This window comes from Convolutriloba macropyga, chromosome 4 (assembly GCF_964194025.1).
Source record: "Convolutriloba macropyga chromosome 4, txConMacr16.3, whole genome shotgun sequence".
Lineage (NCBI taxonomy): Eukaryota > Metazoa > Xenacoelomorpha > Acoela > Convolutidae > Convolutriloba > Convolutriloba macropyga.
This window is the reverse complement of record NC_134471.1, coordinates 36,459,874-36,477,851: the sequence shown is the minus strand read 5'-3', so window position 1 is coordinate 36,477,851 and position 17,978 is coordinate 36,459,874. Positions and strand designations below refer to the sequence as shown.

General features: G+C 32.0%; 1 protein-coding gene across 2 annotated transcripts in view; it reads right to left on the bottom strand.

Moving 5' to 3' along the window:
• LOC142338410 (kallikrein 1-related peptidase b1-like) overlaps positions 1-17,723 on the bottom strand; it is a 48,784-nt gene extending 31,061 nt beyond the window's left edge. Inside the window, exons 1-3 of one of the 2 annotated variants that reach the window (XM_075388168.1) lie at positions 17,641-17,723; positions 14,759-15,210; positions 996-1,086 (exon numbers count right to left, since the gene is read on the bottom strand). In XM_075388168.1, coding sequence (XP_075244283.1) covers positions 996-1,086; positions 14,759-15,023 — 356 coding nt within the window. In that variant the 5' untranslated portion in view covers positions 15,024-15,210; positions 17,641-17,723. Of the gene's footprint in view, positions 1-995; positions 1,087-14,758; positions 15,217-17,622 lie in introns of both variants that reach the window. The other variant, XM_075388167.1, reaches the window with a different exon arrangement.
• Positions 17,724-17,978: the final 255 nt, after the last annotated feature.

The window sequence follows — 17,978 nt, the reverse complement described above, 5'->3', positions numbered from 1 at the left end:
CCTTAAAAATAAATTGTTTTGTTTTGAGCTTCAAGAAATTTTACTTGGTTTGATAAATTCTACAGCATTCAATTTTAGTACTTTCACTGAAAGTCTTGTGTTCCACTGCTGGACCAATAATTCTTTTGCCATTTCTACGTGCTTTTTTTCTACAGTTGGTATTAAACCTAGAATGATTCAGTAGAAAACGGACACATGTTATTAGTTTGAGAATTCTTCTTTCTTTTTTATTTTTCTTACAAATACTTTTTTTTGTAAGATGGTTGAGCAGAAATGCAATTATGCTATCTGAGCAAGAATTCAATAAAATAGAAAGGTTTAGTCAGCGTAACTGGAATCCAACCTACTGAAAGTGCATATTTCCAAAATAAATTTTGGACGGAGAGAAAAAATTGCTGAAAAGAATGCGAATTGAGAGTGAACTGGTTCAGGGTTGCGAAAAATCCGGCTCAACTGTAATTCCACATCAATCTCATTGATATTTGAAATCTCAATTACCCTTGGGATTGTTTCAAATTTATGCTTAAGATCGATTAAGCAACCTGTTATATGCTCAATTGGTTGTTAATGAGTTATGCGTAACACTATTTTTCAATATTTGTCATATAATATCAAAGTAATCAATTTTGATAGAAAATTTTTCGAAAAGTGGAAAAAAATGTGAAAAGTAAAGCAAATCTTCAGATAACATTATACCTGGGCGAGTCTTCAAAAAAGAATCGTCAAATCTTCCAAACAAGATATCATACGCTTGATTGGCTTTTTTAGCAATCCAACACATACCTCTGTGTGTCAAATAAATTGACCCTCAAAAATTGACTGAACAAAAAAAACCCTGTTGAGCATATAGCCCTCATATAAATTGGGCGGAGCAATAAACAATATATTTGCAGCCTAATAATTAGCAAATTGCATTGTTTAATCTGGTTATTAACTTGTTAGTTGTGCTTGATTTTTTCTGAGTTTAAATTTTTCAGATTAAAATGCGAGCTAACCCGTCCATAAGGAAAGCCTTGTCGACTCGGATGTAGCGACTGCGTTTCTTGGACGTATAGAACCCTGACACATCGACAAAGATGTTGGCAGCTAAAAGAACATTTTATGAGTCATCCAATCGTGTAATTAGCATAGATTGCCCCGTATTTATATATTGCCAGCGATTATGTCAGAGAAAAGCAAATACTAAAGGACACAGTCTCCCTGGTCCATCAAACTCGGCTAAAAGACCTTTGAAGCTTCTCTCAATGTCCTCCTGAGAAGATCTTGCGCAATTCATAGAAGACACAAGTCTAGGTTGACGAAATTGCAAAGACCAAATCTTGTTTTTACCAGACTTTTGTGCGTTCATGTCCACATTTTGGTGCATTTACCAAAACTCGTGCGTTCTTTTTTGTTCAGAAAATTTGGCCGATCGATATATTCATCGTAGAGAGTTGAGACTGGTATCATTAGAAAGCTTGTTTTGAGTAAAATTTCGTCAAAAAACTTCATCTAAAAGAGCATGAAATAAATTCCTTCAGTACACTTTGATTAAATTTACAGGAAGTGCACACCCAAACAACTCTAGCAAAATCTTTGTAGACTCAAAATGGGGCTCTTTCTACTTCAACTTCAGTTGAGAGTGCTCTGTAATTAAAACGTTGCCGTTTTTTTGCTAACTTTACTCGCTGATTGTCAAAAACTCAGCATCCTTTTTTGATTTTTTAACTAACAAAATATCTATATCTATGTTTTTCGGAAAATTAGTTGTTCTCAACGGACGAACAAAATTAGCAGGGCTAGTTTTCGACCAATCTTGAACCGTCACAATTCAAAAAAAATTCGGATTGTAATCAGTCGGTTTTTTTTATAAAAAAAAATCGATCCTTTTACATTAATTAAATAACAGAACATTTCACTTCAAAGCTCACTAGTGATAAGTTCAATTGGCTCCCTGTTTAGCTCCAATTTATTTTCACTGGTATATTATTTGAAAGCCTATGGTCGTTTTGACTTTTGAAAATAATTGATTTTTAAATAAAAAATTAATTTTTTGAAAATTGCCTCCTTTTTACTATTAATTTGGTCAAATTTTAGCTTTGTGTCAGCAATGAAAGAAAGATTTTTCTTTCTACTGAATTCAATTTGAACATTTATGACTGTTTTACACCTTAACTTATGGTTTTCTGGCTTCGATGCTACTACATTTCACATTCTTTTTAACTTATAGGTATTTGCCCATTTTTCATGTTTTCTATTTCTGTCACATTATTACGTTATTGACAGTTCATATATCAAACTAGTGGCGTTCAAAATAAGGCACAATTGACAATACTAATACCATTTAAGATATAGATTATGGTGTTAACGGTTTCGACACTACTTTCTCGAAAAATTTAATTGATTTTTTTAAATTTTGTCTCTAACTGTCGATTTTACTTTGTCTTTATAGTCGTCTGTTAATTTCCTGTACAATGATCCGTTTTTATTGGCCTTTCATGAAAAATTAGATGAGCCAATATTCTGATCTTAGCAGATAGCTGATGACTTTCTTGACTTTGAAAACATTTCCTTTGCAAACTTAAAAAAAACGCTTTGCAATTTTGTTCACTTTACTGTCTGTTTGTTACCTAGTCTCGTTAATTACAGGCCAAATATGACATTATTGTTGTCAAACTATGGTTTCAAAGGGGATTGTTGTCAGAAAATCTAAAGTTTTTTGAAGAATTCGTTACGACATTACTGGCTTCGACACGGGTTTTTCACTATAAAAGTAAATTAATTTTTGGTTTTGTCAAATTTGACGTTCTTTTTGTAACCATAAGACATATTTTGCATAATTGCACGTCTCAAAGGCTTTCCTTGGAAGAATAAACTAACCTTTTAATTAATTCATTTTGTAATTAATGGCTTTGATGTTTTTGGAAATATATTTTTTTCGAAAAAAACTAGTGTTACCTAATTTGCCTTTTCTTTTCTTTTTTTAGTCTACTTGTTACCTACTTTTTTTAATGAGAGGTCACATAATACATTATCGGACCTATTTTGAGGGCAAAAGTATGGCTTTAAGGCTTCGAAAGCGTTTTCTGGCAAGTTTTAATTGATTTTTTGTTTGTTGTCTATTTAATGTTCTTTTCGTAACCGCATAAAAAAGTGAATACCGACAGTTTTTAATTCCCCTTTTCTAGAAGCATTGGCAATTGTAACCCTATGGGATTTTTTAGTTGATTTTTAACTGTTTTCATTTTCCTTGAAATTAATTGTTTTTAAAGAAATAAACCGAAACTTTCGACTTTACTATTTTTGTTCTTTTTTGTCTAATTGTTACCAAGCTTTATTTGCTGACTAATCCAATATCTTTCCTGGTGAATTGCAAGTTATTTTTTTTAGTTGCAGCTTTATCTGACGCTTATTTGACTTTGTTATTAAGTTTTTTGATGTAGTTAATATTTGTTGTTGTTGTTTGATTTCGCTGTTCGTCTTGGACTCGCTTTCTGAATATTGGCATAACTCATCACTCTAATGCATCATTTTTTACTCCACTGAGTTGTTTGGTTTGCAGGCTATCTTCTTGTTCATACAGCTATTTTTTCTTTAGAAAATGTTTGAATTTTTAGGGTTTTCTATCTGTTCCTCATTTGGTAGACAATTATGTCAAAATTATGGATGAGCGGGGTCGGAACCTTATGTGCGATCGCAGATTACCGAGCCTCCTTGTTTGATTCATGATTTTGCCCACAATGATATTTGCTTTCTCTTCAACAGCAACAAGCAAACAATAATTATGTTAGTTTTTTTTGCTAAAAGTTGAAACAAAGTTATCTAATGTCCAACCAACGAATTGCTCTCAAATAACTGACGTCTGTACTGAGATATGTACAACACTATGTGAACTGTGGCTAGCCACATACTACTGGAACCAAAATAACACTCAATGTCAGCTCAACCTCACTAGAAACCGACCGACTCACTTGTAACATTATCTGTTAGAAAAAGTGTTTTTCTAGTAAAAATACTTAAAACATCTAGCTGGATTTTAAAAAAGTTGAAGTGGGCATGTTTAACAATAATAATAAAAACCTAATAACCAATCATTGCTTCCAAATTGGTGCAAATGTTTCTCTTGTAATCTTGTTTTTACCCAGCCAGTTGCAAGCTCAGCAACTAATTCATACCGTGCGATTGTTTTCTCTCATACATTTTATTTTGAAAATTTATGTAAACAAGAGTCCAAAATCAGCTGAAAACATCATTCCTGGTACATGGAAAACGGTTTCAAAGCAATTGTAACCAGTCGGTTTTTTTTATAAAAAAATCCATCCTTTTACATTAATTAAATAACAGAACATTTCACTTCAAAGCTCACTAGTGATAAGTTCAATTGGCTCCCTGTTTAGCTCCAATTTATTTTCACTGGTATATTATTTGAAAGCCTATGGTCGTTTTGACTTTTGAAAATAATTGATTTTTAAATAAAAAATTAATTTTTTGAAAATTGCCTCCTTTTTACTATTAATTTGGTCAAATTTTTTAAAGAAATAAACCAAATTGTTTTTAAAGAAATAAACCGAAACTTTCGACTTTACTATTTTTGTTCTTTTTTGTCTAATTGTTACCAAGCTTTATTTGCTGACTAATCCCATATCTTTCCTGGTGAATTGCAAGTTATTTTGTTTAGTTGCAGCTTTATCTGACGCTTATTTGACTTTGTTATTAAGTTTTTTGATGTAGTTAATATTTGTTGTTGTTGTTTGATTTCGCTGTTCGTCTTGGACTCGCTTTCTGAATATTGGCATAACTCATCAATCTAATGCATCATTTTTTACTCCACTGAGTTGTTTGCTTTGCAGGCTATCTTCTTGTTCATACAGCTATTTTTTCTTTAGAAAATGTTTGAATTTTTAGGGTTTTCTATCTGTTCCTCATTTGGTAGACAATTATGTCAAAATTATGGATGAGCGGGGTCGGAACCTTATGTGCGATCGCAGATTACCGAGCCTCCTTGTTTGATTCATGATTTTGCCCACAATGATATTTGCTTTCTCTTCAACAGCAACAAGCAAACAATAATTATGTTAGTTTTTTTTTGCTAAAAGTTGAAACAAAGTTATCTAATGTCCAACCAACGAATTGCTCTCAAATAACTGACGTCTGTACTGAGATATGTACAACACTATGTGAACTGTGGCTAGCCACATACTACTGGAACCAAAATAACACTCAATGTCAGCTCAACCTCACTAGAAACCGACCGACTCACTTGTAACATTATCTGTTAGAAAAAGTGTTTTTCTAGTAAAAATACTTAAAACATCTAGCTGGATTTTAAAAAAGTTGAAGTGGGCATGTTTAACAATAATAATAAAAACCTAATAACCAATCATTGCTTCCAAATTGGTGCAAATGTTTCTCTTGTAATCTTGTTTTTACCCAGCCAGTTGCAAGCTCAGCAACTAATTCATACCGTGCGATTGTTTTCTCTCAGACATTTTATTTTGAAAATTTATGTAAACAAGAGTCCAAAATCAGCTGAAAACATCATTCCTGGTACATGGAAAACGGTTTCAAAGCAAGTGGCGAGAAAAAAATATGTCAAAAACTGAAAAAGTAGACATTATTTTGATCATGTGGCTTTTGGTAGGGCGGAGGATATCAGGTGAAAACTCGTTTAGGCTAACCAAATTGTTTTAGCCATTGGGCGAAAATTTTGAATTAATCTTATATGGACATTAGGCGTTTAACAATTAAAACACTCAAATACGGTACTCCAAATTCCTCTTACCGCTATGTAACTGCTTAAGTGCCCCCGAACAATTCTACACATAAAAATGATCTAACGAGCTTAAAGCACATGCAAAATTCACTACTTCTTTTCAAAATAGTACGTCATTTCAGGCCTTGGTAATGTTCTGGCAGAAAGTGCAAAAAAAAACGGCGAAAAGAGTAGAGAACATCCAAAAAATTTTTGAGTACTTACATAGCGTCAAGTGGATTTTGGAGTACCGTCTCTGTTTTAATTGGTTTTGGACTTAATGGCCACAAAAATTTTGTTTGATTATAGATTTTTCGCCTAACATCCCATCCCCTTTTTGGTAGCAAACTCTGCTAATAACCCGAGCCTAAAGTTGATTTATTATAGACGGAGGCACTGTTTTTTCCAGATTGTAAGGTTGTTAAACTAAAAATGCAAAGACAATCCGGTGCTCTTTACTCTTGATTGCAACTCTTCGTCTATTACTCAATTTCCTTCGAAATTTTACTTGACTGTATGGGAATTTAAATTGAAAAACTGTAACCCAAGGAGAGGGGGAGGGGGAGTAAAATGAAAACGGAATTTGACCATAGTACATCTTAACTTTGGAGAGTGCTCTATATGTTTGAAATGAGTAATCCAGAGATTCCTGGGACAGACTGCAAATATTATGAACATTAGAAGGCTTGTCTTTGGGCGTAAAAACACAACACAACGTAAATTAGACCAAACAGTGTCGAGAACTTCGCACGTTCAACTCTCTTATGTATGTTTTTATCCAGCTTGCTTTTTCCTTTGCAACATTTTAACTGAGATAATCAAGCCGAAAGCAAGAAACATATCATTGTAATTGTTACTTATGTTGATAAGCTTGTCCTCACTTTAGTGGGTAGGGAGGAACTGTATACCCAAATGGGTTTTTTAGTTCAGTCAATTTTGGCCGATCGATATATTCATCGTAGAGAGTTGTGAGTGGTATCAATAGAAAGCCATTACAAGCTAGAACATGGAAAGAAAAAGATTTTTTCAATTTTTGTGTTTTACAGGGAGTTATCGAGGTTTAAAATTTTGTGAATATTCGACAATTTTTATTCACATTTTCCTTAATTTTCGCTAAAATTTGGCTGAATTTTGCTAATATAATTAGAAATATGTTAAAATTTTTATGATGGAGTTTCATTGTTTTCGTTAAAGATAGAAGAGCGTTGCTGAATTTTTTGATTGAAGTTTTTTTGGCTAAAATTTTTGATAAAACCTTCGAAAACCGTACTTTTTTAAAATAAAAAAAACACAAAATATGCTTTATTTGGCTGGAAATACCGTTAAAGTTTGCCAGAAGTTTAGACCTAAAAACCGCTGACACAGACACCGTTTTTTTCCAAAAGAACACTAGGTTTATCAGAACCCATACCCATGTTATCTAAAGGCTGTTATGACATTGAATATTATTGCTTCAAGAAAAATTTAGTGATTTTTTGAACTTTTCAATTTTTTATCTCATATCTGTCAACTTTTAGCTTACTCTCATTACATACAAGTCAAGTTTTTTCAATATAGGATACAAACATTTTTTTGTGGCAGTTTTTCCTAATTAATGACTCCTTGATTTTGGTACTACGAGTTTTCATACCAAATTTGTGGTTTTTAAGCATAATTGCCAATTTTGCTTTTATTTTTTGTTTCTTTGGTTTATTGTCACATTGCTGAGTAATCCAATCGGAAAAAGCGCTTAACTTACGCAATTGAACATATTTATTGTTTTTATAACTTACGGTTTTAAGGGCTGCGAATCCGTTCTCTCGCAGATTTTGGTGGTTTTCCTAAACATTGAACTGTTTTTGTTGTTATTTGTTGTTGTCGGATGCCATATTTTGGGCAATTAAAGTTCTCAATGGCCATCTGTAGATAAATAATTGAACTCAATGAGTAAAATTGGTATAAAGCTAATGACCTTAAATTTTTTTTTTGAAAAGTAAAAGTATTCTTCAATTGCTCCCCTTTTTGTTCTGATTTCGTAACTTTTTCGTTTTCTACAATATTGTATCATTTTCGTAACTTAGCATTGTTATTGAGAGATCTCGTGAATTGTTTGTTGAAGCAAACAAAGATTTCTCTGTTCATTAAACGTTTTGATGGTTGTCTTTAGGGCTCAGTCAATTTGTTTCAGAAAAATGTTAAGAGTTTTAGATGCTTTTCAATGTTTGGGGTTCTTTTCAAGATAGTCCTTTTACTGAAAGACTTTATGATGTTCAAAGGAGACGAAGTGATTATTCAATTTTCTCGAGGAATAAATCTTAATAATTTAATGGCTTCAGCACTGTGGTTTTGTGATGTTGTTTGTGAAATTTTATTAGTTCTTCTTGTATTAATTGTTATTTAACAGTCTTATGACTTAGTCTCAATAATAACAGGCACACTTAGTTTTCTATGACGTTGCAAGATAAACCGTCTCTTTTTTTGGTTGAAAGCCTAGGTTTGGCTTGAATTGCGAAAAAATGGCTTTCAAACAAAGTCAAGGAGGTTTTGAGCTTTACCAATCATATTTCGGTAAATTTGTAGCTTAGTTTCTCCATAGACAAGTCACGATATCGACCATTAGGTGAAAAATGTATATGAGTGGGGTCGGAACATTATGTGCAAACGCACATAAGCGAGCCTTTTTGTTTGGTTTTGCTCACCAAAACGCCTCACAATTTTTTGCAGAATGAAGTGTTCTCCAAAATTTATCTGTTAATTGTGCTAGCTTCTTTGTGTTTATTGCCCAATTTCTCAAATTATATTGCATTTACATCCTTTTTATATTATGCACATCTAAATGCTTTGAAATGAAAACCGTACAAAGTTTGAAGCTTTCTTTGTATCAGACTTATCACGACATAATTACTCGGATTGATAATGTATAGGTAAAGTTACTCGAATGAAGTCACTGGAAAAACTGCCGTTCGTCGGAAACCGCATAAGAGTTCGAGATGGAAGCCAGAATTTGGAAAAAACGTTAGCTAGAGTTACGCAACCCCTGCACTTATTTGAACTATGAATTTTTCGGGTTTTAACATCTGGGTTTAATATATATTTCAGAAATTTTGTGTGACATTGGGATAATTTTCAATGTTTTTGGTTCTTTTTGTTTTTTTAGATAGTCTTTTCACAGAACGACTTTATGATGTTCAAAGGAGACCGAAGTGAATTTTCATTTTATCGAAGATAATATATTATAAATATAATTGCTTCAACACTGCGGTTGTCGTAAATTTGTTCGTGAAATTTTCTTAGTTCTTCTTGAATTTACTGTTGTTTATAGTCTTATGAATTAGTCTCAATAACAAACAGCACATTTAGTTTTTTTTAACGTTGCAAGATAAATTGTCTATTATTTTGTTTGCAAGCTTCTGTTTCTTATGAATTTCAAAAATACTTGTTTCTCAAAATTCATTGGTTTTTTTTTTACTTTTGCCAATCATGTTTCCGTTAATCTGTTAAATCTGTAACTCTAAAAATCCGGGACTGCTGAGCCCTGGAATTTTTGAAAAACGCTTTTGAACGTTTCAATTAACAGAACAAAATAATAATCTTAAAATTCAATTCTGCACACACACTGAAATGAAGTTATTACCCAACAGAAGTCAAAGAGCGCTAGCTGGGCGCCCTATAGAGGCCTTTTAAAATTTTAATAATTTAACTCAATACTTATACAAAAGCATGGTCGTTTTTTTGAAATTTGAAATTACTATTTTACCGAGTGATCTACTTCAAAAACGTTTGGAACAATTGGGTAGTTTTTTGGGCGCGTGGCAAAATTTGGGATAGGTTTGAACTTATCATGGATTCTGGAAATCATTAATTTTTATTTGGGCGCTGCTTTTTTTCACATTATTTTATTTCATTGTTTTCTTAAGTTTATTACTGACAAAATTTTGAATTCGCGACTCAATTAATTTCAGCTCCCATTTTTGTGAAAAATAGGCCAATTAATAAAAAAAGGTGTTTCAGAGAAAACCTAATAATTTTTATGGTTTTGACGATGAGTTTTAGTACATTTTAGGTGAATTCTTGTTTTTTGCCTTCATATTTTTCATTTTGCAGTCTGACTGCTAATTATCAATAACTAAAGATCTAAATGTCTTCTTCAAGAAATTTTTGAGAACCTAAACAATGCATTTGGTTGTTATCTAATGTCTATTATGACATTGAATATTATAGCTTTAAGAAAATGTTAGTCATTTTTTGAAATTGTCAATTTTTCATTTTATTTCGGTAGTGGCGGTTTTTTCCTAAATAACGGCTCTTTGAATTTGGTACTACGAGTTTTCATACAAAATTTTGTGATTTTTATGCAAAATTGCTCATTTTTGCTGCTTTTTTGATTTTTTTGTTGTTTAAAATTTTTTTAAATCATTTTCGTAACTTATTCTTGTTTTTGAGAGATCTTGTTGATTTTTTGTTGAAGCAAACAAAAATTTCTATTTTCGTTAAACGTTTTGATTGTTGTCTTTAGGGTTAAGTCAATTTGTTTCGGAAGAATTTTGTCTGTTTTAGATACTCTTCAATAATTGTGGTACTTTTGTTGTCATTTTAAGAATTACCCTTCAATGAAAGTTATTGTGATGTTCAATGGAGACCGAAGTGGACTTTCAAATTTCTCGCAATCATTATCTAATAAATTTAATGGCTTTAACAATGTGGATTCGTAAAGATTTATTTTATTTCCGCTTGACTTTTTTGTTATATTTTGGTCTTATGACCTAAGCTCCCTGATAACCAGCACACATAGTTTTCTGCATGTTAAACTGTTTTTTTAGTTCAAAGTTTATGTTTGTTATAGTTTTTGAAAATTTTTGTTTTTAAAAACAGAATATGAATTTTTGAGCTCTACCAATCAGTTTTCTGTTATTTTTCGCTTAGTGTCTCTACAGACAAGTCACATCTACTTACCAGTGAACTACAATTTGCTTTTCATAACTGTTTTGTCTTTGTTCTGGGTTCTAAGGGTTTTCATAAAACATTTGTGATTCTTGCATATTTGCCAAATTTTAGATTTCTGTCTTTTACAGTATCACAATAACGGCTGGTTCTGCTAGCATTTGAAAAAAACGTAATCAAAAAAACTAAAAGTTCTTAGTGAACAGCTCAATTTTCAATTGGCTGGGACACCGTTTTCGCGCAAATTATGAAATTTTTAGTTTGTCCGGTATCTGTCCTTCTTTTTTTAGTCATATGACATATCCTGGATAATGAAATGTCGCAGTCACTTTCTAGGGATGTTCAAATTAATTTCTCAAAAATATCAGTTGATATATAAATTTTTAATCAATCTGGCATTTTTTTTCAAAAAAATGGCAACGTTTTTTAAACTTTGCCCTCTTGCTCATTTCTTGTCAACATGTAATCAAGTTGCATTGAGAAAAAGTACCATATTTTTTCTAGATGAAGTACCATTTGTTTTGCTCTATCATAGGTTTTATCGGATAAGATTTTGATTTAGTAATTAGTTGTTTCAGAAAAATTGACAACGAGTTTTGTCGTAACTCATATTTGTAAATATATGATTTTTATTGCTGTCTTTTCTGGTAGTCACATCAATGACCGGTCTCATCGGCACTCTCAGGTATACGGTTTTTTTTTCATTTAATGGTGTGTTGAACGATATATTATTTGTTTTATCTCTTCCTCCTCTGAGATATATCGTGAATTTTTTGTACCAAACAAAGACTTATCTGTTGGTTAAACGTTTTGATTGTTGTTTTTAGGGTTTAGTCAGAATGTTTCGGAAGATTTGCGTGACATTGAGATAATTTTCAATGATTGTGACACTTTTTGTTTTCTTTTTAAGATAGTCTTTTCACTGAACGACTTTACGATGTTCAAAGGAGATCGAAGTGATTATTCAATTTTATTGGAAATCATATCTTATAAACATAATTGCTCGAACACTGCGGTTTTCATAAAATTGTTTGTAAAATTTTCTTAGTTCTTATTGAATTTACTGTTATTTATAGTCTTATAAAACAGTCTCAAAAACAACAAGCACAATTAGTTTTCTTTAAAGTTGCAAGATAATTGGTCTATTCTTTTAGTTGAAAGCTTCTGTTTCTTATGAATTTCAAAAATACTTGCTTTTAAAAATTCAGTGGTTTTTTGGCTTTTGCCAATCATAATTCTGTTGGTTTGTTAAATCTTTGACTTAAAAGATCTGGGACTGCTGAGCCCAGAAATTTTTGAAATACGTTTTTGAACGTTTCAATTAACAGAACAAAATAATAATTTTAAATTTCAATTCTGACCCAGCAGAAGTCAAAGAGCGCTAGCTGGGCGACCTATAGAGGACTTCTAAAGTTAGATTTTTTGCTAATTTAACTCAATACTTATACAAAAGCATCTTTTTTTAAATTCTGAAATAACTTTTTTACCGAGTGATCAACTTCACAGACGTTTGGAACAATTGAGTTGTTTTTTGGAAGCGTGGCAAAATTGGGGATAGGTTTGAACTTATCATTGATTATGGAAATCAATTTTTTTTATTTAGACGCGGCTTTTTTTCAAATTATTTTGTTTCATTGTTTTCTTGTGTTGATTACTGACAAAAATTTTGTTTTGCGACTCAAATAATTTCAGCTCCCATTTATGGAAAAAACAGGCCAAATACTAATATATTTTGTGTTTTCAGAGAAAACCTAATAATTTTTACAGTTTTGACGATGAGTTTTAATACATTTTAGGTGAATTCTTGTTTTTTGCCTTCATATTTTTCACTTTGCAGTCTGACTGCTAATTATCAATAACTAAAGATCTAAATGTCTTCTTCAAGAGATTTGTGAGAACCTAAACAATGCATTTGGTTGTTATCTAATGTCTATTATGACATTGAATATTATTGCTTTAAGAAAATGTTAGTTATTTTTTGAATTTGTCATTTTTTTATCTTATTTCTGTTAACTTTCAGCTTATTGTCAGTACATACGGGTCATGTTATTATTATATAAGACACACACTTTTCTTAGTGGCGGTTTTTTTCTTGAATAACGGCTCTTTGTTTTTGGTACTACGAGTTTTCATACAAAATTTTGTGATTTTTATGCGAAATTGCTCATTTTTGCTGCTTTTTTGTTTCTTTTTTGTTGTTTACAATTTTGAACAATTTTTGGTTAATTGTCACATTGCTGAGTGACCCAAATGGAAACAGCACTTAAATTACGCAATTGAACATATTTTTTGTAATAATTTACGGTTTTAAGGGCTACGGCTCCGTTCTTTTGCAGAATTTGGTAGTCTTTTAAAACATTGAACTGTATTTGTTGTTATTTGTTGTTGTCGGATGCCATATATTGGGTGACAAAAGTTCTCAATGGCCACCTGAAGATATATAAAAGATTTCAATGACTAACATAAGTATATAGCTCATAATTTTAGTGACCTTTTAGTTTTCCCTAAAAAACTAAAGGTATTCATCAACTGTTCCATTTTTTGTTTTGGTTTTCGAAACTTTCGTTTTTTAATAATTTTGTATCATTTGCGTAACTTAGTCCACTTACTGAGTGATTTCGTGAATTTTTTTGTTGACCAAACAAAACTTTTCTGTTCATTAACCGTTCTGATTGTTGTCTTTAGGGCTTAGTCAGTTTGTTTCAGAAGAATTTTGTCTGTTTTAGATACTCTTCAATGTTCGTGGTACTTTTGTTGTCATTTTAAGAATTACCCTTTATTGAAAGCCTTTGTGATGTTCAATGGAGACCAAAGTGAACTTTCAATTTTCACGAAGTGAATATGCAATAAATTTAATGGCTTCAACACTGTGGTTTCGTAAGGTTGTTTGTGAAACTTTTTAGTTCTGCTTGAACTTATTTTGTAGTCTTATGACCTAAGCTCCCTGATAACCAGCACATTTAGTGTTCTGTGACGTTGCAAGTTAAAATATCTGTTCATTTAGTTAAAAGTTTAAGTTGTAGCTTAGTGTCTCTACAGACAAGTCGCATTTATTTACTAGTGAACTACAATTTTCACTTTATAACTGTTTTTAATCCTCAATGGTCTTTCTCATCTGTCTGCCTCATGTTCTGGGCTCTACCGGTTTTCATGAAACATTTGTGATTCTTGCATATTTGCCCAATTTTTTTAGATTTCCGTTTTCCTTAAAAAGTATCAAAATAACGCCCGGTTCCGTTGCCAATTGGAAAAGACGTTATCAAAATAATTTTATTAGTGAACAGCTTAATGTTCAATTGGCTGGGACACTGTTTTCGCCCATATTCTGATTTTTTTAAAACTTTTTTCGGTATCTGTCCTTCTTTTTGTAGTCGTGTTACATATCCTGGATAATGAAAAGTCTCAGTGACTTTCTAGGGTGTTATAAATGAATTTTTCAAGGATTTCAGTGGATACATAACGTTTTTAATCAGTTTGACATTTTGTTTTAAAAAAAAATTGCAACGTTTTTTTTCAACTTTGCCCCTTTTGTTCTTTTCTTGTCGACTTGTTATCAAGTTGCATTGAGGAAAAGTACTTAGTACTTAGGAAAAGTACTTAATTCTTAGTAGGATGAGTTGTTTTTAAAAAAAATGGACAACGAATTTTTTTGTAACTAACATTTGTAAATATTTGAATTTTATCGCAGTCTTTTATGGTAGTCACATTAATGACCGGTCTCATCAGCCCTCTCAGGTATACGTTTTTTTTTCGTTTAATGGTTTGTTGAACGATATATTATTTGTTTTTATCTCTTCTTCCTTTGAGAGATATCGTGATTTTTTTTGTACCAAACAAAAATTTCTCTGTTCGTTAAACGTTTTTGGTTGTTGTTTTTAGGGTTTAGTCAAAATGTTTCAGTAGATTTGTTTGACACTTTTGGGATATTTGGGATAATTGTTTGGGATATTTTTCAATGTTTGTGGTACTTTTTTTCTTTTTAAGATAGTCTTTCCACTGAACGACTTTATGATGTTCAAAGGAGACCGAAGTGATTATTCAATTTTATCGAAGTTTGAAACACGCACTTGAACGTTTCAATTAAAAGGACAAAATAATAATTCTTACTTTTAATTCTGTACACACATTGAGCGGATGTTATCACCCACCAGAAGTCAATCAGAGCTCCACCGCAAAAGTAGCTCTGCTTGATAATATTGACCCTAATAAAGAACGGTCTCACGGGACTGTCGTATCCACCGATTATTAAATTTTTACTCGCCGACTTCAGTGATTTAGGAGGCGATTTTGGGGCCATATAAAAAAGAGTGGAGTTTACAATACATGGAGTAAATGCAGTGAGAAATAAAAGTTTGAGGGCCAAGGAATACATAATGCTAGTTCCTGATAAGTTTGAGTTATGTGATAAATCTGTAACCGTCAAGAAGTTTTTTTTTAAACTAAGGTAGCTAACAAAGGTAGGTAACAAGGTTTACCAGTCTACTAAAGTAATCAGTAGTTAACTAGTTGTAGTGATCACAGTAACCGGCGGTCGGTAAAGATCAATGCACTCAAATTTGCTTAAACTTATCAAATTTGCGTAAACGTCTGATTTTTTGCATTATATTTGTGCAGATTACTATAAACGTTTCAGTTGTTGAAATTTAGGCTTCTATGCAGCTCAAATATAAATGGTCTCATTAAAAAACCAAATTATTGTGATTAAAAGTTAGTACTACCCTTCCCCATTGAAAAAAAATGAATAAAATCGTATAACTGCTACTTAATAAATTGATTCTGTTTTTTTTATAAAGAATAAAATAAAAGAAAAAATATGGAACACGGTGGCTCGTGATATTGGTCAAGCACTTGTCCCTTGCATTCGGAAGTTATATAATAAAAACAGAAAGAAGTGAAAATACGCCAGATAATTTTAGCACAGGTTTTTGTAACGTAAGGTTGATCGGAGACGACATGAAAATGAAAAAGATCTCATAGAGATCGAAGAAGTACCGTTTATCTATCATTTTCTAAAACATTTATCTTTTTATTTCTCATAATTTTATAAATCGAAAAATTTTTATGCACAATCATTTACAAAACTTTCATATAATATTTCAAAAAACAGTAATCGTATAGCTTGATAGCACAACTGCGTTCTTCTTATATTGAGAGAGATGGAGCGCCCTTTCGTTGAGTTGACGTTTATAGGAACGTAAATAAATTTTCATATGTGTAGAGAGAGAGAGAGAAAGATAGAGAGAGAGAGAGAGAAAGAGAGAGAGCGAGTGAGAGAGAGAGAGAGAGAGAGAGAGAGAGAGAGAGAGAGAGGGAGAGAGAGAGGGAGAGAGAGAGAGAGAGAGAGAGAGAGAGATGAATAGAGAGAGAGAGAGAGCAAGCGAGGAATTCCATTCCTTCTATTAACTATCATGGCCACTGTGGTGAGGGATTGAGGGATTTTTTTAAAACAATGTGCTCTCTAAAAGTATTTTAAAATGCACGGTCTCAATTAGAAAATTGTTTCAAAGTAAAAATGATCAGAGATAACATAAATTTAAAACAATTCTCACTGAAATGAAGAACAGCCATTTTTTTAGTAACTTCTGATCAATTAATATTTAGTTTTTTTAATGAAATAAACTTCAAGATGGCATCAACAGTCCTGAAACTAGGCTGTTAAAATCATTTAAGATGATGCCTACTTTTATCTCCAGTTACATTGCCTTAGTATAAATTGCTCTGATAGTCATCTAATTGATCGCAAAAAATTGGCAACATTTCCATTATAAAGTTTCAAATGGACTTCTATTAAAATCTCACTGTGTGGCGCTCCAAAACCATTCAAACTCGCTACATAAATAATTTTTATATGAGCCTTTATCACTATTTTTCTACCTATCTTCACAAAATGGGACTAAGCCAAAAACATATACCATTCAAACCTTTCAGACATGTACCAAAATGTTCAAAAACTGTTTGTGATTGTCATTCGTCATGTTGACAATTTCAAGGGCCTAAAATTGTTTTCAACATCGACTTCAAAAAACTTTTTGGAAAAAAAAGTTGCCATCGAACTTTTTCGATCATCAACTGAAGAAAAACTGTTTCTTTACATATAGAAATAGTAGAGTAAATTGTTGACTGAAAATTTTTGCTCTTAAGAAGAGTGGTCAAATTTTATACTTTATCGGTTCCAAAAACTCAACTATGCAGATTATTCAGCAGATTGTTCAAAGGTTCTCACAAGAACATGCACAAAAAATGTGTAAAATCAGCAGGCCCAACCCATGTTTAGATCACGAGTTGTGAAAAGACCAAGCTTGACCTAAGACTAGTGTGAAAAGACAATGCTCTACCCAAATAGTCTATGATTTGGCATAAGCTCAACTTTAGTGAGCATCTGCACTTTAGTTCGGCCTAAATTGTCATGCTCGAGTTTTCCTTGACCGGACTAATTCGAAACCTTTGAATGCATCATGCTTGACCGAAAATGCCTATGAAAAGACATTTGCTTGATGTATGCAAAACCTTTTCTTGACTTTTAGTACGAAGGTCGATTGTGTAATTTTAGTCAATAATTAACCTTGACACTAGAATTTATCAGTCTTTTCATATGTCGAGGACTAAAAGTTTGATTTTTTTCCACCAAAAAACCAGATCCATTATGTTTTGACCCGAATTAACACCCTCTCCCCCAGGCGCTCATGCTTTTTTACATAATAAAGTATTATATAACAACGCATAAATTATAATTAAGGGCATAAAAAAGGATGGATGGTCAAAACAGTATAGATCCGAAAAATCAATATTGACGTAGCTTTGTTTTTTTCGGTACAAACTTTTTGCTATTGGATGAATCGCAATTTTTTCACGTGATAAAAGTGAACGTAACGTTGTCTTAAGATTTTTTTTTGCATATCACAGCAAAAAACACCGCAGCTATCTTTGAGTTGAAATTTTTTTTATTATTATTACACAAAAAAATCAGATACTGAAAGTGCAGCTCAGACGGTCGATTTATAAAATCTGGGTATGAGTTCAATCAACCACCATAAGTAAATCTATGTAACCGAATTAATAATGAAGTTCATCAATTTGGTTTTAAATAAACAATTATTTGGCAATGTATATATACAAAATTCATGTGTTGCAAACACGAAAGTAAACAACCTCCACAATTGCTTCATAATAATGTTCACAAAAGTTCACAACTGAAACTATCAAGGCAAAAGGCGTGTATCACTGATTAGAACACATGGTAATATGTTTTTCATGAACTTCTACCTTAAGATCCTTATTACAACCTTCATTGATACCATAGCGAAGACTTAATCGTCGGTAATTTGAC